This window comes from Cydia strobilella, chromosome 10 (genome assembly GCF_947568885.1).
Source record: "Cydia strobilella chromosome 10, ilCydStro3.1, whole genome shotgun sequence".
In the NCBI taxonomy this organism is placed as follows: Eukaryota; Metazoa; Arthropoda; class Insecta; order Lepidoptera; family Tortricidae; genus Cydia; species Cydia strobilella.
In genome coordinates this window covers 14,610,416-14,638,197 of record NC_086050.1, presented here as the reverse complement: position 1 = coordinate 14,638,197, position 27,782 = coordinate 14,610,416, and the positions used below count along the sequence as shown (strand labels likewise).

The 27,782-nt window shown below is 40.7% G+C and overlaps 1 protein-coding gene across 4 annotated transcripts; it reads right to left on the bottom strand.

Annotated features, from left to right (window-relative positions):
- Nucleotides 1-926: 926 nt before the first annotated feature.
- Nucleotides 927-21,815, bottom strand: LOC134744538 (RNA polymerase-associated protein CTR9 homolog). Of its 4 annotated transcripts, XM_063678358.1 has the most exons (20): nucleotides 21,599-21,815; nucleotides 21,425-21,523; nucleotides 20,987-21,226; nucleotides 20,470-20,738; nucleotides 19,840-20,035; nucleotides 18,871-19,098; nucleotides 16,826-17,032; nucleotides 16,293-16,447; nucleotides 15,597-15,767; nucleotides 13,378-13,592; nucleotides 12,567-12,724; nucleotides 11,884-12,012; nucleotides 10,677-10,939; nucleotides 9,460-9,670; nucleotides 8,148-8,356; nucleotides 6,868-6,986; nucleotides 4,010-4,250; nucleotides 3,490-3,774; nucleotides 3,149-3,214; nucleotides 2,256-2,506 (listed from the first exon to the last, which is right to left on the bottom strand). In XM_063678358.1, exons 1-20 carry the CDS (start codon nucleotides 21,629-21,631, stop codon nucleotides 2,383-2,385), a joined length of 3,618 nt encoding a protein of 1,205 aa, XP_063534428.1. In that variant the 5' UTR covers nucleotides 21,632-21,815; the 3' UTR covers nucleotides 2,256-2,382. The 4 variants fall into 4 exon arrangements, with proteins under 4 accessions (XP_063534427.1, XP_063534425.1, XP_063534426.1 ...); XM_063678357.1 differs by lacking the exons at nucleotides 6,868-6,986; nucleotides 18,871-19,098; nucleotides 19,840-20,035; ... (2 more) ...; nucleotides 21,425-21,523; nucleotides 21,599-21,815 and adding an exon at nucleotides 17,245-17,396 and having other exon boundaries at nucleotides 927-2,506; nucleotides 3,490-3,561; nucleotides 3,616-3,774; nucleotides 4,010-4,254; XM_063678355.1 differs by lacking the exons at nucleotides 6,868-6,986; nucleotides 18,871-19,098; nucleotides 19,840-20,035; ... (2 more) ...; nucleotides 21,425-21,523; nucleotides 21,599-21,815 and adding an exon at nucleotides 17,245-17,396 and having other exon boundaries at nucleotides 927-2,506; nucleotides 4,010-4,254.
- Between the last annotated feature and the right edge of the window lie 5,967 nt (nucleotides 21,816-27,782).

The following is a 27,782-nucleotide window of genomic DNA, read 5'->3' as shown; positions in this document are numbered from 1 at the left end:
TTAGCTGTACCTACCTAATTCGGATTTACTTATTTGTTGCTGCGTTTCATAACTATTCTGTTTGATAAGGTATCTGATTAATTGACAAAGGTACAACTTTGATGACAAGTAAAGACCTAATATGCATGAATAAATAAATAAAAATCACAAACATGTTTACAAGCCAACGTTCCAATAATATATACACGCCTCTAAGACACTGACAATAAGGGCGTGTAAATATATTTTTCACCTCAGCAGCTCGAACAAGCCTACTTTCGTCACTCCTCCAGGGAGTGACGAAAGTGCGACTTCCTCACTCCAGGGAGTGAAACAAAGTAACTTTTTAACTTATTAAAGGCTATGAACTGCCACTTCATACTTTTATTACAATTTTTTTTTTTGTTTCTATTATTCTGTGTAATTCGAAATACAATTTAACCTTTAATATGTTCTCACTACTAAGGTAAAAAATTATGTGTGCAACACGAGAGCAAAGTTATTTTACATCTCGTGTGTCCATGCTAAGTTTCATGTAATTTCAGCAAATGGCTTTAACACTTTACCAGGCTAAGGGATGTATATTTCCTACATACGGCGCTTCAAACATGTGTTCTATTTTCGATTAGTAAGACTGACATTCGATGGTCATTTTTGAACTGTTAAAATATTAGCGTTCGATTGTATGGCGCGTAACGCGTCTTTTCGACGTGTCAAACACAAAAGCTGTCACTGACGCCACGTCACCGAAGTGTCGAAACTGAAATTGAACTTTATGCACATGCATATCTATGTTGCTCTGTGGTCTGTGACGGATTAATTTGTAATCAATCTTTGGCGTTGTACCTGCGGTGCGGACGATATATGCATCATTGGCGTCCAAAAGGTTAAATAAGGATTATTATCTGTAGACAAGCGGATTTGGAATTAATAAACATATATAAGTGAATATATCTTTATTTTATAAATAAACAACACGTTGTCGGAGTAAACGATGCCAGGGCAAACAATGGTGCCTTTAAAGAAATAAAGCATTTTCATAGAGTAGGCATATTCATACATAACCCTTGAGCGTCAAACGCGAATCACGTTCTCCCAAGACGCAACGCAAAATATAATAAACTATTTTTTAGAAATAGTTGCTTATAGATATTAAATTCAACAATAAAGATCAGGCAGGAGTAAAGCTAATAAGAAGTTTAGATATACTAGAAGAGTTAGTTAATTATAGTCAGTACGGTAAAATTCGACTTATTTTAGTAATCTTATCCCGGTATGTATATAAAAACAGAGGCAACACGCCGGCCACGTGTGGCGCCGTTGACGCTCAAAGAGTCAAATTACTTACACAAGTTGGCGTTTCAATCAGGTCAATAGTGAGACATAAAATTGTAGAAATTAAATAAAATGGAACAAAAAAATTGCCATACTAAATTGTTGCCATGTTTAAGCATTTTGCGTCAAAAATGTGAGTTACATAGGAAGTGGCGCCCTCAATAGTTTTTTACAATTTCTTGTCGGACTTATACTCTTGCTTTTACGGGACATACACACCCCCCTCGTGTCGTCGCTGGCCGACACGAGTGAGGAGTGCGGCTAGTTGTCGTCGTCGCTGGCCGACACGAGTGAGGAGTGCGGCTAGTTGTCGTCGTCGCTGGCCGACACGAGGAGTGAGGAGTGCGGCTAGTTGTCGTCGTCGCTGGCCGACACGAGGAGTGAGGAGTGCGGCTAGTTGTCGTCGTCGCTGGCCGACACGAGGAGTGAGGAGTGCGGCTAGTTGTCGTCGTCGCTGGTCGACACGAGGAGTGAGGAGTGCGGCTAGTTGTCGTCGTCGCTGGTCGACACGAGGAGTGAGGAGTGCGGCTAGTTGTCGTCGTCGCTGGCCGACACGAGGAGTGAGGAGTGCGGCTAGTTGTCGTCGTCGCTGGCCGACACGAGGAGTGAGGAGTGCGGCTAGTTGTCGTCGTCGCTGGCCGACACGAGGAGTGAGGAGTGCGGCTAGTTGTCGTCGTCGCTGGCCGACACGAGGAGTGAGGAGTGCGGCTAGTTGTCGTCGTCGCTGGCCGACACGAGGAGTGAGGAGTGCGGCTAGTTGTCGTCGTCGCTGGCCGACACGAGGAGTGAGGAGTGCGGCTAGTTGTCGTCGTCGCTGGCCGACACGAGGAGTGAGGAGTGCGGCTAGTTGTCGTCGTCGCTGGCCGACACGAGGAGTGAGGAGTGCGGCTAGTTGTCGTCGTCGCTGGCCGACACGAGGAGTGAGGAGTGCGGCTAGTTGTCGTCGTCGCTGGCCGACACGAGGAGTGAGGAGTGCGGCTAGTTGTCGTCGTCGCTGGCCGACACGAGGAGTGAGGAGTGCGGCTAGTTGTCGTCGTCGCTGGCCGACACGAGGAGTGAGGAGTGCGGCTAGTTGTCGTCGTCGCTGGCCGACACGGACTTCCTGGAGACGGGCGTGGCGGCGCGGGACGAGCCGCTGCCCGACCCACTCTTGGAACGGGAACGCGATTTCGAACGCGACTTGCTTTTTGATCTGAAATTAAAGATAAAATAGTATTCTATACAATCGTGATATAATATAGAGCTTTTCAGTCGAGTACCGTGTTTATGCCACAAAGCTTGATGAGTGGCCTAATGAAGGTGCAAGATTGAAAAGCTTGATTATATCAATATTGTATACAATACTTTTTCTACTGTAAAACCTAAATAATTCAAGGAAATTAGATAAGTATCTCAGTAGTACAAAAGACATGAACGCGTCCATAATATATGAATAGGTATTACTCATTAAATAGTCGCGCGTTGATGTCTTTTCCACTGGATCGCGGCGCCCCGTGATTGGTCAAATTCATTATAGTTGACTAAACCGTTTCGAAATGAATATTATAGTTGAGTTGGGAGCCCATACATGAAAAGTACCCAATTACAGTTTGGTATACGAAATCTTAATTCAACCATTACAGTCGACGAGTAGAAAAAGATAAATTATTATTCAAGTAGGCATATTACAATGCGCTTATGAACGTCAAAATCGAAAATCGAAGTTTCGTATATTTCCCTGTCTGTCACTCTTTCCTATTCGAGCGATAGGGAAACACAGACAAAGCATCGCGTTCAATGTTCTCGGTAAACCCTCAGCTACCTCTGCAGCTAAATTATCCATGTTACTGCTTACCTTGACCGTGACCTCGAGCCGCTCTTCGACCGTGACCTCGACCGGCTCTTAGACCGACTCTTGGACCTGCAATTCAAAATATTTCATTTGTTAATGTAAGTAGTGTAATTAAAAAAAAAATGTCTTGATCATAACAATTACACGCCAGCGTCCCCGAATAAATACATACACCATTTTCTTTAAAAAATAACATATTCTTTCCTTCATTGCATTAATTAATTAAATGGAATTTAATTGGATAAAAAATCATCATTAGTGATGATTTTGTATGTTTATCCAACTGTAGGATAAAATTTATATTTGGCGTGATATAAATAAATCAAAAATCCACAATTATTTACCTTGATCCACTCTTGGACCTCGAGCGACTCTTAGATCTCGACCTGCTCTTTGACCTCGACCTGCTCTTCGACCTCGACCTACTCTTCGACCTCGACCTGCTCTTCGACCTCGACCTGCTCTTCGACCTTGAACCGCTCTTCGACCGGGACCTGCTCTTGGAACGGGAGCGGCTCTTCGATCGTGAGCCGGACTTGGACCGCGAGCGGCTCTTTGACCGGGACCGGCTCTTGGCTGAGCCGGAGCGAGATCGGCTGCGGGATTTCGAACGGCTTTTGGAACGTGATCTGTAGATAAATAAAAAGATAAACCAAAAAAATGCTTATTTGATTAACATTTTTGACTATACAGTGTATTTTTTTATTTAATGTTTCGCTTCTATTAGACATAATCCTCTTCCTGCCTCCCTTAAAATGCGGACTGCGACTTCCGCTGCGACTGTGCGACAGATGTGAAACTAATCTCTTTGGAGACACTTGAGATCCTGTTTGGAAGTTTTAACATTAACTTATTTAAATTTACCTGTCACTATCGCTGTTGGACATAATCCTCTTCCTGCCTCCTTTAGCGGGCGGACTGCGATTGCGACTGCCGCTCCGACTGCGACTGCCGCTGCGACTGCGACTGCGCGAGCGGCGACTGCCTGCGTCCGAGTCGGACTCGGACGTGGAGATAGTTTCCTTGGAGACGATCTTGAGCCGCTGTTTGGTGCTGAGCTTCTCGTCCGCCGTTTTAGAAGCCTTTTCTTTTTTACCCCCTTTTTCTTTCTGTAAGAATAAATAAAGGAATGAAATGAAAGGAAGATTGAATGAGTTTGGGTTAATACCTATTGATTACCATTCAAAATCGTTATAGGTATTTAGTATCGATTAAATGATCACAACTTTTCTAGTAGAGCGTGCGACTTTCAATCCGGAGGTCGCCGGTTCGAACCCCGGCTTTCGAAACTTATGTACGAAATATCATTTGATATTTACTAGTCGCTTTTCGGTGAAGGAAAACATCGTGAGGAAACCGGACTAATCCCAATAAGGTCTAGTTTACCCTCTGGGTTGGAAGGTCAGATGGCAGTCGCTTTCGTAAAAACTAGTGCCTACGCCAATTCTCGGGATTAGTTGCCAAACGGACCCAAGGCTCCCATGAGCCGTGGCAAAAGCCAGGTCACAACGCGAGGAAGATGATGATGACCACCACTTTTCTAGTACATGTACACTCGAGTTCATAAATATGTGTACATTTTTTCACCTTATTGCAATGGATTAAGGTAAAGAACTGTGTACATATTTATGAACTCGACTGTACCCCCCGCCGCGTAAAATAGAGCAAGATACTGTAGCTGCAAACAAATACCGCCGAACGGCACTTTTGGTGGTAACTGGATGGTCAACTCAATTTTGTAGAATCTGGAGTTGCAAGTTATCTGGAAGAGATCCCTTACAGTGATAAGACTGCCTGTTGCTACCTTTATTTACATTGTAAATTTGTTTTGAATTTGTTTTATATGTGGTATAATAAAAAATATTTAGGCTACATTTTTAACCAACCAAGACAGGTGACATTATTCGAAATATTGTTTCCTCGTCTTTAAATAGTTCAGACGCAGAAACACGAATGTAAAGGTGCAAGTAACTTGCCTTGTTCCGTCCTCGCTTGTTGGGCGGGCGGTCGCTGTCGGAGCTGGAGGTAAAAGTGCAAGTAACTTGCCTTGTTCCGTCCTCGCTTGTTGGGCGGGCGGTTGCTGTCGGAGCCGGAGGTATAGGTGCAAGTAACTTGCCTTGTTCCGTCCTCGCTTGTTTGGCGGGCGGTCGCTGTCGGAGCCGGAGGTAAAGGTGCAAGTAACTTGCCTTGTTCCGTCCTCGCTTGTTGGGCGGGCGGTCGCTGTCGGAGCCGGAGGTAAAGGTGCAAGTAACTTGCCTTGTTCCGTCCTCGCTTGTTGGGCGGGCGGTCGCTGTCGGAGCCGGAGGTAAAGGTGCAAGTAACTTGCCTTGTTCCGTCCTCGCTTGTTGGGCGGGCGGTCGCTGTCGGAGCCGGAGGTAAAGGTGCAAGTAACTTGCCTTGTTCCGTCCTCGCTTGTTGGGCGGGCGGTCGCTGTCGGAGCCGGAGGTAACGGTGCAAGTAACTTGCCTTGTTCCGTCCTCGCTTGTTGGGCGGGCGGTCGCTGTCGGAGCCGGAGGTAAAGGTGCAAGTAAATTGCCTTGTTCCGTCCTCGCTTGTTGGGCGGGCGGTCGCTGTCGGAGCCGGAGGTAAAGGTGCAAGTAACTTGCCTTGTTCCGTCCTCGCTTGTTGGGCGGGCGGTCGCTGTCGGAGCCGGAGGTAAAGGTGCAAGTAACTTGCCTTGTTCCGTCCTCGCTTGTTGGGCGGGCGGTCGCTGTCGGAGCCGGAGGTAAAGGTGCAAGTAACTTGCCTTGTTCCGTCCTCGCTTGTTGGGCGGGCGGTCGCTGTCGGAGCCGGAGGTAACGGTGCAAGTAACTTGCCTTGTTCCGTCCTCGCTTGTTGGGCGGGCGGTCGCTGTCGGAGCCGGAGGTAAAGGTGCAAGTAAATTGCCTTGTTCCGTCCTCGCTTGTTGGGCGGGCGGTCGCTGTCGGAGCCGGAGGTAAAGGTGCAAGTAACTTGCCTTGTTCCGTCCTCGCTTGTTGGGCGGGCGGTCGCTGTCGGAGCCGGAGGTAAAGGTGCAAGTAACTTGCCTTGTTCCGTCCTCGCTTGTTGGGCGGGCGGTCGCTGTCGGAGCCGGAGGTAAAGGTGCAAGTAACTTGCCTTGTTCCGTCCTCGCTTGTTGGGCGGGCGGTCGCTGTCGGAGCCGGAGGTAAAGGTGCAAGTAACTTGCCTTGTTCCGTCCTCGCTTGTTGGGCGGGCGGTCGCTGTCGGAGCCGGAGGTAACGGTGCAAGTAACTTGCCTTGTTCCGTCCTCGCTTGTTGGGCGGGCGGTCGCTGTCGGAGCCGGAGGTAAAGGTGCAAGTAACTTGCCTTGTTCCGTCCTCGCTTGTTGGGCGGGCGGTCGCTGTCGGAGCCGGAGGTAAAGGTGCAAGTAACTTGCCTTGTTCCGTCCTCGCTTGTTGGGCGGGCGGTCGCTGTCGGAGCCGGAGGTAAAAGTGCAAGTAACTTGCCTTGTTCCGTCCTCGCTTGTTGGGCGGGCGGTTGCTGTCGGAGCCGGAGGTATAGGTGCAAGTAACTTGCCTTGTTCCGTCCTCGCTTGTTTGGCGGGCGGTCGCTGTCGGAGCCGGAGGTAAAGGTGCAAGTAAATTGCCTTGTTCCGTCCTCGCTTGTTGGGCGGGCGGTCGCTGTCGGAGCCGGAGGTAAAGGTGCAAGTAACTTGCCTTGTTCCGTCCTCGCTTGTTGGGCGGGCGGTCGCTGTCGGAGCCGGAGGTAAAGGTGCAAGTAACTTGCCTTGTTCCGTCCTCGCTTGTTGGGCGGGCGGTCGCTGTCGGAGCCGGAGGCGCGGTCGCGGCGCTTCTTGCCCTTGCGGCCCTCGCCTTTTTCTTTTTTCTTCTTTTTTTCTCGTCTTGAAACAAAAAAATAAAGTCAATTTTCAATAACCAAGTAAGACGAATTCGACCGAGCGTAGGATCATTTAAATACGAGTATATTCATTTTCAAGACGAAAGATTAAAAATGAAGAAATTGAAGACTTACCATTTTGATAACAGTGTTATATTCATGCAAACCTATCGGATGGGATAATTACATAAACAGTTAAATGTACCTAAGGATGTTATTCCATATATCCAATATCTTGGTCCAATGTGTATTTGCGTCTCACATTTTGCTTAATGAGAGAGTAAGACGCAATGCACATTGGACAAAGAAATTAACGTAATAAGGACATCACTAACTTCTCCTCATTAGGGGCGTTACTCCCTAAATCTTGTTCATCCCTCCTCCTCCCCCTACCCTTTGCTTTTTCCCTCAAACGACATGTCGGCGAAGAGCAAAGTATTCTTGTTCTTCGTGACCTCTTGTTTGAGTCACTTTTTGGCGGACATTCAAGATCAAACCCAAACTATGTACTGTATAATGAAATAAAACTATGAAAACGGATTATATCGCGTATATTGAATTTATAATACATCCCGACGTTTCGAACCCTTTACAGCGTTCGTGGTCAATCCGTTTTCATAGTTTTATTTCATGAGTAACTATCGCGGTAACCCAAGACAATATTAAGTATTGTATAGTAAAGATTGATGGTACCAACGAACGCCGGAAAAGATGACGCAGCAGATAATCGCTGCTAAAATGATAAAAATCATTTTTAAGGTTATTATTTTCAGTCTCTGATGTAGATCTAAGCCTTAGCTGCCTGAAATGAATGATATTAATTTCAATAATAATTTCTCCTCGTTAGGCCGATCGCTGGGCGCTGCCCGAATCACCATATTTGAGCGCTCTAAATAAAATGCGTCCGCACCCCATTTTATCGTTAATATCGGTCATAATCGGCGGTCGAATTCGGCGAGCCAAATTGGCGTTTGCGTCCGCACGGCCCGATTTAAATAAACAATTTAATCAGATTGGCGAAAAATTGTCCGCGTTTGGACAGGCCTTTTAACTGACTAGTAATTATCTCAAAACAGAGTCAAGTTAGGCTGTTAAAGGCGTATGTTAAAATGGGAATATTCCTTTCTTACGATATAGGCAAAAAAAAAGTAAATAAAATACTAACTTCTCCTCATTAGGCCGATCGCTGCCGCTGCCGGAATCAGACACATATTCGTCCCTCCTCCTCCCCCTGCCCCCCTTCCTCTTCTCCTCCAGCGGCATATCTGCGAAGAGCATAGCGTTCTTGGTCTTCTCTTTGAACTCTTGTCTCTTCTGTAGTTGCTCGACGGTGCTTTTCTGTTGTTGCTCCTCGCGGCGGCGGCGCTCTTCTTCCTAGGGATTGGAATAAGGATTTGCTTTAATTGAGTAACAGGTAACAGGTAAAGTTAAATATTTTCTTTTACTAAAATCAAAAATAACTCCGTAATAGATGGATACAGTCTAAGGAAAAAACGTGCCTCGAAAATCAAGAAAATTTGATTCTCGTTCAGAGGGCGCTACTAGCTTTGGCCTACTGTCGTATAGATGGCGTTGGCGGTTTCGTTTGTTATTTAACAATTTTAAGGCATATCAGTGAAAGAACATGGGTCAAAATCATAAAAATAATTAATGCAAATAAAAAAAATCATTTATCCATATTTAAATACATTTTATCGTATTTTTATAAATATTTATTTTTAGTTTTAAAGTGTGTCGACAGATGGCAGTGAATTTACTGGGGTTACAAAATTTACTATGACAGTACCGCTCTAGTATAAGTTACTCTATGCTAAAATAAAAAAATTAGATCAAAAATCAAATGTAGTAGGCAAAACAAATCTTCCATATTTTACTTTTTTGACTACCCAATAAATCATAAATTATGTAAAATTAATAAATCAGCACCAATATGTTAACACCTAAATTCTGCTTTTTAGGGTTCCGTACGGGACCCTATTACTAAGACTCCACTGTCCATCTGTCTGTCTGTCACCAGGCTGTATCTCATGAACCGTGATAGCTAGACAGTTGAAATTTTCACAGATGATGTATTTCTGTTGCCACTATAACAACAAATACTAAAAAGTACGGAACCCCCGGTAGGCGAGTCCGACTCGCACTTGTCCGGTTTTTTTCCTCATTATTAGCAAGTATCTATTGTGCTTAATGAAACCATTGCCGCCTCTCTCTTGCCATATACCACTCCGCATGAGAGAGCAGGTCGGCACAAGTTATTTTTTTATTAAATACAGCAACTATCCTTACAGGTACCCCTAATACAATAGTGCCTTAACCTTAAATTAAAAAAAATCCTTAGTAGTTCTAGCTTCAGTAACGTACCTGCTGCTTCCTGAAGGCTTCCCACTGCTCTCGCTGGTTCTCCTCGTCGTGTTGTCTTGCTCTAGCTGCATGCCACTCCGCTTTTGAGAGCAGGACAGTATATCTCAGTAACGAACCTGTTGCTTCCTGAAGTTCTCCCTCTGTTCTCTCTGTCGGTCGCGCATGGTGACCTCCTCGTCGTGTTGCCGTCTCGCTCTGGCAACATGCCACTGCGCTTGGGAGAGCAGGTCGGCGCATGTCCGAGCCTCGGCGGCGGCGGCCGCGGGTTCGTAGCGAGCTCGCTCGGCGCCTTCGCCGCTCTCTGTTGAGGCTAGGCGTTGGAAGTATCTGGAAATAAATAAATACAATATTATAGAACAATCTTACACAAATTAGACGACGATATAATGTATATAAATACATCTATATATACAGAAAACATTCATAACTCAGGAACAAAAATTTGTGATAAACATACAAATGAATATATCAGGATTCGAACCGGAGACCGCCTGCTTTCATGCGCTTTTGGAGCTCGGTATACAACAGGTTTGTATCATGAATCATGACGTGCTACTTTTCCGGCTCGTATTAAGGCAACTCTAGGGCCGCGTTATCCATTCTAGAGATGCAACGGATAGTTGTTTGGCCGGATACCGGATGTTCGGCCTGGCCGTCGGCCGAATATACGGCCAGCCGAACTATAGAGCTACATTTCCGTTTTTCAGGTGCGTGTGCAGGTTTTGACCTGTTTCGTAGTGCCATAGAGTAACTTATACTAGAGCGGTACTACTGTCATAGTAAATTTTGTAACCCCAGTAAATTCACTGCCGTCTGTCGACACACTTTAAAACTAAAAATGAAGATTTATAAAAATACGATAGAATGTATTTAAATATAGATAAATGATTTTTTTTATTTGCATTAATTATTTTTATGATTTTGACCCATGTTCTTTCACTGATATGCGTTAATATGGTTAAATAACAAACGAAACCGTCAACGCCATCTATACGACTGTAGGCCAAAACTAGTAGCGCCCTCTGAACGAGAATCAAATTTTCTTCGAGGCACGTTTTTTCCTTAGACTGTATCCATCTATTACGGAGTTATATCTATCTTTGGTAGTGCATATACGCGCGGACTCATTTCTAGGTTCGAAATTAGTGCGCGTGCACTGGTGCACTGGCGCGTGTTACTCATTTGAGTGGAATGATTGTTTTAAAATAATAAACGATTACGATTATGACACAGTCACGTTTCTTAAATCCAATTTAATTACTCCGAAATCAAGCAAAGTTAGTATCCGGCCGGATAGTAACCGAATATCCATACCAAAGACTTAGGGGCTTACTTGTGGGAGACTTGTAGCTCATGTACCGCTCTCAACACCACATCCAACGAACTCCTCTCGTCTTTCAACACATGTGAAGCGAGCCGCCTCAGCGTGAGTGCCGCATTATACAACAGGGCCGTGTCGTGCGGCGCGACTCTCCTCGCTCGTAGCAGAGCAGCTCTGGCGGCCTGCGGGCGGCCGGCGAGGCCGTGCGCGCGCGCGAGCCAGGTAAGCCATTCCACGTCGTGGTGCATGCGGAACTTGCGGATGCAGTTCTCGTACTGGAATAAACATACACTATAGCCGGACCAGTAATATATGATCATTGTCAAGAGGGCGCTGTTCATTCTCTTGTATAGGGTGACAGTTCGGTATAGTATGAAAAAATTAGTTCCAGTGAAATTCCGCAACATGGCGCGTGATTCAGGCAGGTCAGGCTTTACATTCAACGCCTGTTATCAAAGAGTACACGTTGCCAGTAAAATAAATTAGTACCGTCAACCGGGGTGAATTGGGACAGCTGGGGTGAATAGGGACAAAACTTAAATGGTGATTTACCTGACAATTTCTCAAAAAATACCCACACAAATTGTATCATACAAAATCTACGATTATTTTCAATCGAATAATACAATTTGTCTATTTAAGTATTTTTTAGGAAATAGGTAAATCACATTTTAAGTTTTGTCCCTATTCACCCCAACCATTCCTCTACTATTATTTTAATTTACTACTTAAATTAAAAGTAGCTAGGTAGTAGAGTAGCGCTACCTCGTTTCACGCAAAATAGGCACATTGGATGTCGACTTGCGGAAAATGCCCAGCAAAACTAACTAATTGTAAGTATGTATTTTTACTTTTAAAATACCTATAGGTACTGTTGCTACTAGCCACTAATGCTTATACATATGACAATCTTATTATTTCCTCTACGAGACAGGCTATACCTAGTGTGGAGGTCAGTAAGTAGAACATGTAATACTGTTTAAACTTATTTTACACAAACAATTTGTATTTTTAATTAAATAATACAATTTGTGTGAGTATTTTCTCAGAAATAATCAGGTAAATCACATTTTAAGTTTTTTCCCTATTCACCCCAACCATCCCTATTCACCCCGGTTGACAGACCACTGAAAATCCGCAACGTGGCGAGGCCCAAATACAAAGTTGTTGGGCTTTACAATAAAGAATATGAGTAGGAAATGTAGCGAATACAACTTACCATCTGAATAGCGTTGATGTATTGTTTCTGTTCCACATAGATATGAGCGATGTTCATCCAAACATCCGGAAAATCCGCTGTGGCCTCTCGCACTTGGGCGAATATGTCGCGAGCTTCGTTCACACAACCCTGCATAGAAAAAAACCGCGATATTATAGAAAAGCACTTTGGTTTTTAAGGTTCCGTATCCAAAGGGTAAAAACGGGACCCTATTACTAAGATTCCGCTGTCCATCTGTATGACACCAGGCTGTATCTCATGAACCGTGATAGCTAGACAGTTGAAATTTTCACAGATGATGTATTTCTGTTGCCGCTATAACAACAAATACTAAAAAGTACGGAACCTAGTAAGTATCCTATTGTAACTCACAGTATTTCATTGCAATATTCATCATATATTTGTATAAAATGACTAGTAAAATATGCAATCTACAAACTAACCTATATTGTTTACTCTATACAAGCTCATACAAAAACACTCAAAGGTGATATATTATTGGCCGGTACTGTAGTAGTGATGGGGCATTTTCTATGAAAAGGGACGTTATTGTCGATGGCGCTTACGCCGCACTGCATCGCGCGGCATTGTATTTATATCGAAGCATCGTTTATAATGGCGTAAGCGCCATCGACATTAAGGTTTCTTTTTATAGGAAATACCACATATATTATATTAGTTACCTTATGTGCAAGAACGCAGCCGATACCGTTAGCGGCCCAGATATTCTTGACGTCGACCTTTAGAACTTGCTTGTACATGGCTAAAGCTCGCTCCTGATGACGCTTCTCTCGGTCTTTTTCTCTGGACGGTTGGTGTAGCGTTTGGAGCCATACATTTCCTGATAAACACATAGTAATATTGAGGATTATACTTGATTTAGTAATAGAGTTAATTGAAGTATAGAAATAAGAAAACCATCTAAAGCGTTTACACTGCTAATGCTAACTATTGTGCTTAACTTTGGATACAATCAACCATATAGACGGAGAGCTAGCTACGGAAATAGCTTTGCAATTTATAGAGCAACGAAATCCCTCTAGTTAGTGTGCCATACTATCATTATTAATTAATTCGCGCGCCTGGCAGTTGTTCAGCGGTGGGTGTGAGAGTAGATGAGCCACTGGCGGTAATGAGAACCCTTAGTGATCCTTAGAGATATCCTTAGTGATCTCATTCAGTGTGATGACCTAATCCTAAATCTCACCTAAACCTAAGGAATACCAAAAATCCTATTGAAAGTACTGGAATCCGCCGGATGAGAGCAGCACACAGCGGTTGTAGCGGAGATCCTTGAGGGAAACTCTATTAGGCCAATACTTACTGCGACTTTTAGAGGAAGGAATGGTGAGATGGTCATTGTTGAGATTGACGAGGTTTTTTTTGTATATTGTTTTTTTTTTTATTGGACCAAGATATTGGACAGACAAGCTAGACTTATATTGACCAGGATATGGGGCGTGAAACTAACCGTGAATCATTCAAAACTCTCACCCAAAGCTATCAGCGAGTAAGCGTCGCTGGCGTTCGAAGAGTTTTGTAGTATCCTCTCGAACTTCTTCTGTCCCGGGCCCCACTCCTGCTGCGCCAGATGCAGGTTCCCGAGCAGCGACCAGGTGTCCGGGTGCTCCGTGTTAACCTTCAGGGCTTCCTTGAACCAGTCGGAGGCTTCGTAGATCTGGCCTTTGTCGCGCGCCATGCATCCTAACCTGTCAACGTTTTGCGGGATTAGTTTTAGGCAGATTTAGTAAGATTTTTCTGGAAAAGGGGGAATTTATTAAGGACATGAAATGGTAAAAACAAAATAATTTAGTCAACTAAACAGCACAAGTAATTATGAAACTCAAACGCGCAAATAAAATGAAATGTAACATGACTATAGATTTTTTCCAATAAAACCGCCTTTTGGTATTCCTGACCAGGAATATATAATCACGCGCCATGTTGCGGAATTTAATTGAAACTATTTTTTTTAATACTATACTGAACTGTCACCCTATACATGAGCATAACACCGCCCTCTTGACAATGATCATATATTACTGGTCAGGCTTTAGAAAGTAATTGGGTTGGCAGCTTGCCCCTTTTTCTATGAGATTTGGCTTAAAAAGAGCTGGCATCCAAGGCATAAAATTCCATTAAAAAAAAATTACACAATTCTAGGGATTGACAGGGCAAGCTATGATCGATTCCGCTCTAAGATTGTTTGCATCATTCTTGTCTGACCGTAAGCAGGTGGTCAAAATGTCCACAGGAGGCAAAACAGTGTCTTCAGATACTGGTTATGTCAGTTTGGGCATCCCTCAAGGGTCGGCAACTGGCAACACGTTATTTTTATTATTTATTAATGACCTCCCGTCAGCCATTACGAGTGGCATTTCTATTCTATTTGCGGATGACACAACAGTCGTCGTCCACGCAAAAACGCACACGCAACTTGCTGAAAAAATACACGAAGCAAGCGACCAACTATTACAAACGTGGTTTTCCTCTAATGGCCTGCTCTTAAATATGGCCAAATCAAATGTTATGATCTTCTCAGGACGTAACGCTGAAGTTCCACCGTGTATTGCTGACGGGCCAATGCCATTATGTATCGAGACCAAAATCCTAGGTTTTACACTTGACTCAAATATGCATTGGAAGTGTTGACGGGCTATGTAATAGGTTGAGTAGTGCTATTTTTGCTATAAAAAACTGCAACCACTGATATCTAGGAAGTCACTGAAGGCCGTATATTTCTCGCATTTTCACTCCTTGATGTCATATGGTGCGGTTATTTGGGGCAATTCCACGGATGCAAATCGTGTATTAATACTCCAGAGACGTGCAATACGGTTACTGGAAGGAGTTAAACCCAGACACCCTTGTAAGGAACTATTTAAGAAAAATCGAATAATGACGCACTACTCACTATACATAATCGAAGTATTAATGTTTGTAAGAAAAAACTTGCCACTGTTTAACCGTGTTGATGTCACGGGCAAATTAATCAGATCCACGGGGAGACTCAGAACAGTGCCGCGACGCATGGCACTTTCATGCAAAAACCCCCGAGTAATCGGCCCGACATACTACGAGCGTCTACCCGCTACATTACGTACTGAAACATCTGACGAAATATTTGAACGTCAACTGAGGGTCCTTTTATTGGATAATCCACTTTATTCAGTAAATGAGTAAATGAGTATATGACTTCGACACTTGAAATTGTAAATTGAACTGTAAACTTGACATGTTCGCATTTATTGATTTTTAACGAAATGTGTATATAACTAGTTATTATTTAGAACATGACGATCAATAGGAGATACTCATACTTAGTTAGTAATCCCGTATTTTGTTTTTGACGTGAATGCATAAAATTTAATTTTTAATTTAATTTAAAATTTGTAAGACATTTTTTTGATTTGTATCTATTAATTTATTAAATAATATTATGTTAATACCTAGTCAATGACGATCATAATATAAATTCATGTAGATTAGTCTAGCATAATTTATAATGTAATTTCATATTATGAGAATAAATATCTAATCTAATCTATGCTAGCGCCATCTGCTAAATACTTCGACCGGCCAACCCCATTGACACCACATAAACCAACTTTGATCATTTTATGAATTCGCGAAAATGTTTCTCTATTATATTTTATCGAAAAAGGTGCCAATAAAATATAGCACTGTTCTAACATTTATTTCAATAGTCTTACCTCAAATAACAATCAATATAATTGGGATGCTCTTTCAGAATGTCCTTAAACAGTTTCTCAGCCTTATTGTACATGCACAGCGCTTCGTTGAGCCTGGCCAGGTTGTATGTGGTCGTCACAGCTATGGATTTGTAATACTGGGCGTCTAGGGTTTCCGCGTCTACTTTCTCTCTGAAAACAAAATTAGAAAAAATAAATATTATGGGTAAATCTTACAAAATCGACCTAGTTCCACAGTAACCTACGTCGATCGCCATAACATTTTTCAGTTCTCCCAGCCTTATAGCACAGGGCGGACACGTTATACATCAAAAATCACTTGCGTTTCTATGTGTGAACGTGCCGTCTGTACACGCGTCATAGTGTGAGTAAGTTGTGTAAAAATACTAAAAATAGTACTGAGCGGTCGGCAAACGGCCGTCAATCTGCTGTCGCGGGGCGAGGTCACTCGAGTTCCGTTCGTATGATAATACTATTACTTATTCAGCGCTTATAGCCAATAAGCACTTTTCCATTTTTAGCATTTTTATACATAAATTAACTTATCAAGAAGTCCAGTTGAGGAGTGTTTTTTCATAAGGGCTTATTTTTGTACGGTTTTCATAGAAAAATAAGCCCTTTTGAAACGACACTCCTCAGTTACTGTTTTCTGTAATGTGATATATTAGTTATTGATTTCTGTGAACTATCAAGTACCTTTCTAGTGCTTCCTCGAGGTAAGTTTTGGCCTCGTGTAGATTGCCTAGCCGGTAGTGTAGGGCCGCTACGTTATTTAATATCTCCGCAGGGATGTCCGCGTTCACTTTCTCTTTCAGGATCTTCATAGCAGTGCTGTATGCATTCAGGGATCCCTAGAAACATTTTATAAAATGTTAGCAATGAAAAATACACAAGCCTAAATACTATACGATAAAATCGTCCAAAAACCAACAGGGTTAATAACTTATTAAATATATTAATAACGGGTCACTCACGTGTTTTAAGTCGAAAACGCTCAACATGTTTCACTCCGTACCGAGGAGCGTCATCAGGAGCTTGCGTCGAGGGTTAATAACTGTTAGGCCTAAACCTATAAGCTATAGGTAGGATATATACTTTAGCATTTTCGTTTTTAAGGCTAACGCAGACCAGATGCGTATGAAGCATGGGCCACGCGTGTAAGTAACCAGTTTGACATGGCTTTTATAAAAAAAAAAATATTTTAAGAATGACTAAAGAGAGAGAGATACCTGTAAGTCATTCTGCTCCAATATCTGGGCCAGTTCAATCCAAGCCTCCACATCATCTGGGAACTGTTCAGTGACTTTCTTCAAATGCTGCCGGGCTATATCCCTCTTGGACTGCGACGCTGAATTGGCGTACAGCGAGCCGAGGATCTTCATGGTCTCATAGTTGCCGGGCTGGACTTTGAGGACTCTCTCGAAGCATTGGGCGGCCTGTTTTGAAATGATTGTTGTAGAGGCTTTATGGCTAACAATTTATGGTAGAAAAATAATGTAAGATCTGTAGTGTATACGAATACGCTATCTAATGAGACAAGAGATGCTTATTAAACTGCTTTGTTTTGCTTTTTTTTGCTTTGTGCTTTGATCCCTTTTTAAAAACAGCCCATAGTGCGGTACAGCTCACATTTAACTATGTCACTTACATTCTCAGTGTCTCCTCTATAGATATACATCTGCCCCAGCCCATAGTGCGGCAGTACGAAGTTGGGCGGCGCGAACTGTGTAGCCTGGTAGTAGTACTGGAAGGCCTGGTCGCAGTCGCCCTGCGCGTGGAACTACAGCTCACATTTAACTATGTCACTTACATTCTCAGTGTCTCCTCTGTAGATATACATCTGCCCCAGCCCATAGTGCGGCAGTACGAAGTTGGGCGGCGCGAACTGTGTAGCCTGGTAGTAGTACTGGAAGGCCTGGTCGCAGTCGCCCTGCGCGTGGAACTACAGCTCACATTTAACTATGTCACTTACATTCTCAGTGTCTCCTCTATAGATATACATCTGCCCCAGCCCATAGTGCGGCAGTACGAAGTTGGGCGGCGCGAACTGTGTAGCCTGGTAGTAGTACTGGAAGGCCTGGTCGCAGTCGCCCTGCGCGTGGAACTACAGCTCACATTTAACTATGTCACTTACATTCTCAGTGTCTCCTCTATAGGTATAGATATACATCTGCCCCAGCCCATAGTGCGGCAGTACGAAGTTGGGCGGCGCGAACTGTGTAGCCTGGTAGTAGTACTGGAAGGCCTGGTCGCAGTCGCCCTGCGCGTGGAACTACAGCTCACATTTAACTATGTCACTTACATTCTCAGTGTCTCCTCTGTAGATATACATCTGCCCCAGCCCATAGTGCGGCAGTACGAAGTTGGGCGGCGCGAACTGTGTAGCCTGGTAGTAGTACTGGAAGGCCTGGTCGCAGTCGCCCTGCGCGTGGAACTACAGCTCACATTTAACTATGTCACTTACATTCTCAGTGTCTCCTCTATAGATATACATCTGCCCCAGCCCATAGTGCGGCAGTACGAAGTTGGGCGGCGCGAACTGTGTAGCCTGGTAGTAGTACTGGAAGGCCTGGTCGCAGTCGCCCTGCGCGTGGAACTACAGCTCACATTTAACTATGTCACTTACATTCTCAGTGTCTCCTCTATAGATATACATCTGCCCCAGACCATAGTGCGGCAGTACGAAGTTGGGCGGCGCGAACTGTGTAGCCTGGTAGTAGTACTGGAAGGCCTGGTCGCAGTCGCCCTGCGCGTGGAACTACAGCTCACATTTAACTATGTCACTTACATTCTCAGTGTCTCCTCTGTAGATATACATCTGCCCCAGCCCATAGTGCGGCAGTACGAAGTTGGGCGGCGCGAACTGTGTAGCCTGGTAGTAGTACTGGAAGGCCTGGTCGCAGTCGCCCTGCGCGTGGAACTACAGCTCACATTTAACTATGTCACTTACATTCTCAGTGTCTCCTCTATAGATATACATCTGCCCCAGACCATAGTGCGGCAGTACGAAGTTGGGCGGCGCGAACTGTGTAGCCTGGTAGTAGTACTGGAAGGCCTGGTCGCAGTCGCCCTGCGCGTGGAACTACAGCTCACATTTAACTATGTCACTTACATTCTCAGTGTCTCCTCTGTAGATATACATCTGCCCCAGCCCATAGTGCGGCAGTACGAAGTTGGGCGGCGCGAACTGTGTAGCCTGGTAGTAGTACTGGAAGGCCTGGTCGCAGTCGCCCTGCGCGTGGAACTACAGCTCACATTTAACTATGTCACTTACATTCTCAGTGTCTCCTCTATAGATATACATCTGCCCCAGACCATAGTGCGGCAGTACGAAGTTGGGCGGCGCGAACTGTGTAGCCTGGTAGTAGTACTGGAAGGCCTGGTCGCAGTCGCCCTGCGCGTGGAACGCTCGCGCTAGGTGGTGACATGACTCGGCGCGCATGGCCTCGTTCTCCGTGTTGTGGAACGCGTGGAGAGCTAAGTGTTGTACTTTGCTGTAGTCCTGTTAGAAATATAAATATATTTTTTATTTCAATAATAAAGTTGGGAAAAAATTAATTACTTACTTAAATAAACTATGTCTTGAAGAAAAGTAAAGATATTTATAAAATATATTTTAACTCAGTAATATACATCTTTAGAAATAAAATCCTTATTTATAATTGTGGTTTGAATTATTCATTATTTTTATAATTTTAGCTAAAATCCAGGCTTCAATTTACCCAGATGTTAGTTTTTGAAACACTAGCTTCTGCCCACTAATGGCACTAATTCGTCTGCATGAAATGCCGCGATCAAAATAATCTAAAAATATCCTATGCCCTTTCCCGGGACTCACACTATCTCCATATCAAATTTCCTCTAAATTAGTTCAACAGTTTAAGTGTGAAGATATAACAGATAGACAGTTACTTTCACATTTATAATACAGATTAGTATGGATAGTATAAGAGAATGGGATATATGTGTCGTTTTCAAGCAAAAAGTACCACACTGTCGCTTGCCATAAGGACGCTCTGACAGGTTTTTCTTATAAAGATACAAGCAATTTTCATCCTTATGGTAACCCTTTGATTGAAAACGTCACATATACTCCCATTCTCTTATAAGTACTTTCCTAAGAAACTGTGCTACAAAGTCCTATCAACAAAATAGCAAGTAAAATCTGAGTGAGACACAGATAAATGAACACAATTTCAGTGGACAACAACTAGAACTAGAAGTTAAAACAATCACGCCTCACCTTCTTGAAAAAGAAGTGGTTTGCCAAATGGTTCAACACCATAGGGTTCTTTGGATCTATGGCGTATGCCTTGGACAACATTATCACAGCCATCTTGTTTGACTCATTCTCTTGCAGATTAAGCTTGAGGATGGACAGGCCGACTAGCGCACCCACACATTGTGGGTCCAGCTGAAGAGCTCTTTCAAAAGCCATCCTGTCAATAAAAATGTGTATATATTACATAACTATAAAACTCCTCGAGACTCAAACATACAATTCAAATTACACTTTACTAAATAATTGTGACGTATTCAACCAAAAGGTACCACATTGTTGCTTGATGATAAGGTTGATTTGAAGCTATAAGGAAATAGCGCCTTATTGACAACCGACAATAAGTACCCTTTTGGTTGAAAATGGCACAATTAATTGGCTCTGTAAACAAGCACTAGGATGTCCTGCCAAGTAAATTTCTCTATCATTATTACGATAGCATGAGTCAATACTTGTTTTTAACATTTGTAACGTAAATTACATACATTATTTATTAAACATGAAAAACAGGTAAATTTTTAGAATGATGCAGTCACAAAAATATTTAAATGTAAGGTCAAAGATTAAGAACCATAATATAAAACAAGTTCTTACCTAGCTTTTTCTTGGTTATTTAACTTCATAAAGCAATGCCCCATCCCTAACCGCAATGCAGCAGGGCTATCGGGGTTAGTTCTCAGTGCCTTCTTATAGAATGCCAGCGCTCCTCTGTAATCTTTGCGGTTGAAGGCTATGCAGGCTTTGCCAAGAAGAGAGGGAACATTGTTGGGAGACTGGTTAAGTACAAAGTTAAACTGAGCGTCTGCTTGTTCCATTTTGTCTCCTTCAAGCAGACAGAAATAGGCTCGGCCAAGGAGATGGTTCTGAAAAGTTTAAATGGATTAGTACAAGGAAATTTAGAATTAGCAGAGATTTACATATATCAATTAGTTTAGTTTTTACTACAAAAATACGAATATCTCTAGGAGGTATAGAAATATTATGATATCTAATTTTACTTGATATTATTTATTTTTTATTTCTAGTGTATGCTGCAAGGCTTACAAAAGTATATTTACCATTATAGTTGATATAATAAGTAATACCATATTATTATCTGTGCAATACTTACTTGATCATACATGATGATTTTATCTGCCATAGTATACAGCAAAGTGGCTTTTGTGAACAACTCCCTCTTCCTATCTTTGGTTTTCTCCTTATTGGCTTCCTGAACATAGTAAGCAGCGAGCATGTCAAGAGCTCGCATCTGGTCCCTCTCGACGTCCCGGTACTCCATGTTGGCGTCCACACGGGACGCCTCCAGGATTTTAAGGAAGTCATCAATCTTCCTTTGTTTATAATATGCAAGCTGAACACGGAAAAAACATTTTTTTTTTTATGTTTTCAATTATTTATTTAAAAATAAACGATTTAGATCATTCTTAAATATCACGTAGTTCACTGGTGTAAATATACAATGTTCTTTAGTGAACGTGTGATTATTTTTAGTGTACATAGGGCAATAAAAACAGTTTGATTACATGACTTTTAGGTTAGGTTTACTTACCGCAACATTGATCCAAACACTGAGCTGCGAGCGCTCCTGCTGCAGAATACCAAGCACTTCATCTCCAGCTGGTAACTGTTCCGGATCTAATTCAATCACCTGAACGCAAAACACATAATTGAAAACATTTGCCCCGTAAAAAGAAAGCTACGTTACACTGATCTATGAAATTACCTCATCCGTTGTCATTAACGGAATTTCCAACATTTTGCATTTGTTTTCTTCCTGCTCGTCACAAGAATATCACAAACACTGCAACCGGTTACACATAATAACCATAACCAATAATATAATAATGCGATTTACGAAGGCGACGCAACAACCATTTTTGTTTGGCGATACGATATTGTCAAATTGTCATGATATTGTGAATCGACTCGTCGCGCCGAATGGCGGCTCGGCTGTGGGCTGTGGCAAAGAGTATAATAATATATGGGCTGTGGCCAAAGAGTAGTGACAAAATGCTCCAAAAAAATGAAAAAAAAATGTAGTGACAATTTGGCAAAGTGACCAAATTGTCACTACCGTCAAACGCTGTTCGTTCAAAATGGTTCAAGCACTTTTGTGAAATCAATCGGTACCTAATTTTTTTGACAATTGTTTCAATGAAAATCATTTATTTGTAAATTTTCAGCAAAATACACCAGTAATTAGTAGGTATATTTGGTAAGCTCGCTTCAGACTACGCGGCTTCGCGCCGCGATTCGCGCACGAGTGTGGAGTGTAGGTATTGTTTATAGTTAAGCACACGTTAAACAAAGTAAATCTCTATGACACTGGATCGATCATGAGGGGCGGGGGGAAATGACCGAACGGAATAGTCTTATGTAGCTTTCAGTAGGAGTAGCAGAGAAAGCGCTGTTATTGTTTGTCCTTGTCACATTCACATTTTTTTATTCCCCACCGTAAATTTAGTATGGTTTATGGTGGGCTACAAATCTCGACAAATCATATTGTCGCATGGCGTATGTTTTATCCCTCACAGGTGCACGCGTCTAGCTAATCTATGTAATGCTAGGTCTATAGGGCCCTTCACACTCGTGCGCGAAGCCGCGAACGTGAGTGTGGAGTCTAGTTCGCTAATCAGCGAAATCGACTACACATCCGCGTTCGCGGCTTCGCGCCGCGTAGTCTGGAGCTTTCTTAGACCTGTACCGCTGGCTATATTTTGACCCCTAGGTTATAAAAATATTAAAGACAATTCTGTTTTCGCTTATGAATACTTTGTTAAGATGTAAATCTTACATTTTGTTTTGTGTCATATATATAATTTGCTTTTCTAGTAATTTGTTATTTTGTGGTAATAATTTTTTATTTTGAATTATTTTGGAGAAAAAAATATTCGAGAGAAAACATGTAACTGTGTTGCATTTAGGATAGTGTTTTTAGTGTGAAAACATAGTTTGTGTCAATTACGTCCACTGCAATCTGATACTATGTCATAATATTCTAAATGACACAAAAAAAAATTAGAGTTAAAAAAATTTACTTAGGTCGAATTTAATCGTTTAAATAGGTCCATTAAATAATTTTGTGTCTTATTAAGGCATAGCTTCATAAGATATTTGATGATTTTGTTGTAACAGGCTGTCACCGTTACAAAAGAATATTAAAGATATTAGAGTTTACATCTTATTAATTTGAAATGCGGGATAAATAAGATGTATGAATTTGTGTCACTTGCATCCACTGCATAAACAAATATTACAAAAATATTATTTGCGTTCAAACGAAGCTAGCGGGCGGTCTGAATGGGCAACGGAGGCCGTGCAGGGTGGGGCCGCGGCATGACCTTGCCGTACGCAACGCATGTTTACTTCGCCTGTGCGCCAAATTAACGCAACTTATTCAAAGAAGTTACGCAAACAACACAACAACAAGCAACAAGCAAGCAAAGAATGCGTCGAATTATCTTTTACCTATTTAAAACTTATAGATATTGTACAATGTCACCATTATGCAAAAGAACTGTAAGTACATGTTTGATTTGCGAGCGAGCTGGCAACATTGCGCAGGCAAATCTTAAAAATATCGCGTTTACGTGAACGCCACATACATTTGTGACAGTGATAGGGAAAAGGTACCACTAAAGTAAAATTTGGTTATTAATACCGCGACTTTCTTTCATTCTTTGATAAAAAAAAATGCTATTTATGCAACAAGTGCGGAAATCATCTTTACGCACGTGTATCATACAATGTTTTACTATGCATTGTGCGAGTAAATAAAAAACCAGATCATGGCAAATAAGTTTAATTATTAAAAGGAGTGTTTTAAATCGACACGAGTTGCGAATTACCTATTCGCACGTGTATCGTACGTTTTACAGTACATATGGCCCTTTAAACTTTCGACATATGCACGGTAAGTGCTCTTTTCCGCACTAGTGCGAGAAAGTAGCACCATATGTACTGTAAAAAAAAAAGAAAACAAAAAGCACTAGTGCGGAAAAGCAGTACTTTCCGCACGATATGGCTCCGTAGGAAACGCACTTTTCGAGCACATGCATTGTAAAAAAAATATAGGACTGTATCTCCTAAACCATGCGTCGTAGCGCATAAATAATAAAATTTTCGTTCCCCTTTATGTAACCCAAAAGTAATACATGAAAAATACAATGAAAAAAAAGAAACAAAATCTTTATAGGGCTGTATTAGCTGTATCTCCTAAATCGTGCATCGTAGCGCAAAAATAATCAAATTTTCGCTCCCCTTTAAGAAGCCCCTAATTAAGATTTAAAAACGCAAAAAAGAAAAAAAGAGGAAAAAATCTTTATAGGGCTGTATCTCCTAAACCGTGCGTCGTAGCGCAAAAATAAACGTTTCGGTCCCGTTTATGTAACCATTAATTTATATTTAAAAAAAAACGCAACAAAAAAAAACAAAAAAAAAACTTTATAGGGCTGTATCTCCTAAACCGTCGTAGCGCAAAAATAATCAAATTTTCGTTCCCCTTTATGGAACCCCAAACTAATATACAAAAAACACAATGAAAAAAAAAACAAAAAAAAATCTTTATAGGGCTACATCTCCTAAATCGTGCATCGTAGCGCAAAAATAATCAATTTTTCGTTCCCCTTTAAGAAACCCTTAATTAATACTTTAAAAAAAAAAAAAAAAACAGGAAAAAATCTTTATAGAGCTATATCTCCTAAACCGTGCGTGGTAGCGCAAAAATAACAAAATTTTCGTTCCCCTATACGGCACCCCAAAGTAATATACAAAAAACACAATGAAAAAAAAAACAACAAAAAATCTTTATAGGGCTGCATCTCCTAAACCGTGCATCGTAGCACAAAAATAATCAAATTTTCGTTCCCCTTAAGAAACCCTTAATTAAAACTTTAAAAAAAACAGGAAAAAACTTTATAGAGCTATTATAGCTATATATATAGATATAATATCTCCTAAACCGTGCGTGGTGGCGCAAAAATAATACAAGTTTCGTTCCCCTTTATGCAACCCATAATTTATATTTAAAAAAAAACGCAAAATTTAAAAAAAAAATCATTATAGGGCTGTATCTCTTAAACCATGCGTCGTAGCGCAAAAATAATAAAAAAAAACCCTTTAAGAAACCCGTAATTAATACTTAAAAAAAAAACCAGGAAAAAAACTTTATAGAGCTGTATCTCCTAAACCGCGCGTGGTACCGCAAAAACAATAAAATTTTCGTTCTCCTTTATGCAACCCATAATTTATATTTAAAAAAAAACGCAAAATTTAAAAAAAAAATCTTTATAGTGCTGTATCTCCTAAACCATGCGTCGTAGCGCAAAAATAATAAAATTTTCGTTCCCCTTTATGCAACCCATAATTTATATTTAAAAAAAACGCAAAATTAAAAAAAAAATCATTATAGGGCTGTATCTCTTAAACCATGCGTCGTAGCGCAAAAATAATTAAAAAAACCCCTTTAAGAAACCCGTAATTAATACTTACAAAAAAAAACAAAAAAAAACCAGGAAAAAAAAACTTTATAGAGCTGTATCTCCTAAACCGTGCGTGGTACCGCAAAAACAATAAAATTTTCGTTCTCCTTTATGCAACCCATAATTTATATTTTAAAAAAAACGCAAAATTTAAAAAAAAAATCATTATAGGGCTGTATCTCTTAAACCATGCGTCGTAGCGCAAAAATAATAAAAAAAACCCCTTTAAGAAACACGTAATTAATACTTAAAAAAAAAACAAAAAAAAACCAGGAAAAAAAACTTTATAGAGCTGTATCTCCTAAACCGTGCGTGGTACCGCAAAAACAATAAAATTTTCGTTCTCCTTTATGCAACCCATAATTTATATTTAAAAAAAAACGCAAAATTTAAAAAAAAAATCATTATAGGGCTGTATCTCTTAAACCATGCGTCGTAGCGCAAAAATAATAAAAAAAAACCCTTTAAGAAACCCGTAATTAATACTTAAAAAAAAAACCAGGAAAAAACTTTATAGAGCTGTATCTCCTAAACCGTGCGTGGTACCGCAAAAACAATAAAATTTTCGTTCTCCTTTATGCAACCCATAATTTATATTTAAAAAAAACCGCAAAATTAAAAAAAAAATCTTTATAGTGCTGTATCTCCTAAACCATGCGTCGTAGCGCAAAAATAATAAAATTTTCGTTCCCCTTTATGCAACCCATAATTTATATTTTAAAAAAACGCAAAATTTAAAAAAAAAATCATTATAGGGCTGTATCTCTTAAACCATGCGTCGTAGCGCAAAAATAATTAAAAAAAACCCCTTTAAGAAACCCGTAATTAATACTTAAAAAAAAAACAAAAAAAAACCAGGAAAAAAAAACTTTATAGAGCTGTATCTCCTAAACCGTGCGTGGTACCGCAAAAACAATAAAATTTTCTTTCTCCTTTATGCAACCCATAATTTATATTTAAAAAAAAAACGCAAAATTAAAAAAAAAAATCTTTATAGGGCTGTATCTCCTAAACCATGCGTCGTAGCGCAAAAATAATAAAAATTTCGTCCCCCTTTATGCAACCCATAATTTATATTTAAAAAAAACGCAAAATTTAAAAAAAAAACATTATAGGCCTGTATCTCTTAAACCATGCGTCGTAGCGCAAAAATAAATAAAAAACCCCTTTAAGAAACCCGTAATTAATACTTAAAAAAAACAAAAAAAAAAACCAGGAAAAAAAACTTTATAGAGCTGTATCTCCTAAACCGTGCGTGGTACCGCAAAAACAATAAAATTTTCGTTCCCCTTTATGCAACCCATAATTTATATTTAAAAAAACGCAAAATTTAAAAAAAAAAAAACTTTATAGGGCTGTATCTCCTAAACCATGCGTCGTAGCGCAAAAATAATAAAATTTTCGTTCCCCTTTATGCAACCCATAATTTAAATTAAAAAAAAAAACGCAAAATTTAAAAAAAAAAAAACATTATAGGCCTGTATCTCTTAAACCATGCGTCGTAGCGCAAAAATAAATAAAAAACCCCTTTAAGAAACCCGTAATTAATACTTAAAAAAAAACAAAAAAAAAACCAGGAAAAAAAACTTTATAGAGCTGTATCTCCTAAACCGTGCGTGGTACCGCAAAAACAATAAAATTTTCGTTCCCCTTTATGCAACCCATAATTTATATTTAAAAAAACGCAAAATTTAAAAAAAAAATCTGTATAGGGCTGTATCTCCTAAACCATGCGTCGTAGCGCAAAAATAATAAAATTTTCGTTCCCCTTTATGAAGCCCCAAAATAATATACAAAAACACAAGAAAAAAAAAGAAAAAAATAATAACAAAAAAACTTTATAGGGCTGTATCTCCTAAACCGTGCATCGTAGCGCATAAATAATCAAATTTTCGTTCCCCTTAAGAAGCCCTTAATTAAGATTTAAAAACGTAAAAAAGAAAAAGAAAAAATCTATATAGGGCTGTATCTCCTAAACCGTGCGTCGTAGCGCAAAAATAATCAACTTTTCGGTCCCCTTTATATAACCATTAATTTATACAAAAAAAACGCAAAAAAAAGAGAATTTTTTTATAGGGCTTGATCTCCTAAACCATGCGTCGTAGCGCAAAAATAATTAAATTTTCGTTCCCCTTTATAAAACCCTAAAGTAATATACAAAAAACACAATGTAAAAAAGAAAAAAAACAATAAAAAAACTTTATAGGGCTGTATCTCCTAAACCGTGCGTCGTAGCGCAAAAATAATCAAATTTTCTTTCCTCTTTATTCAACCCTTAATTTATATTTAAAAAAAAACGCTTTCACTAAACTGCTGTAACTCGGAAACTTAGAATCCACAAAGGGGACTACTAAATTATGACACATATTAAAGCCTGACCAGTAATATACTATGATCATTGTCAAGAGGGCGCTGTTCATTCTCATG

Bases quoted from the DNA above. Each gene is read 5' to 3' on its own strand.
- LOC134744538 (XM_063678358.1), bottom strand. From the start codon at position 21,631: ATGTTGGAAATTCCGTTAATGACAACGGATGAG. The intron at 16,448-16,825 runs GTATCTCTCTCT...AAATGTTTCTAG, and splicing joins TGGAGCAGAATGACTTACAG to GGATCCCTGAATGCATACAG. The intron at 6,987-8,147 runs GTTAGTATTTTA...TTTTGTTTCAAG, and splicing joins GATCGGCCTAATGAGGAGAA to ACGAGAAAAAAAGAAGAAAA.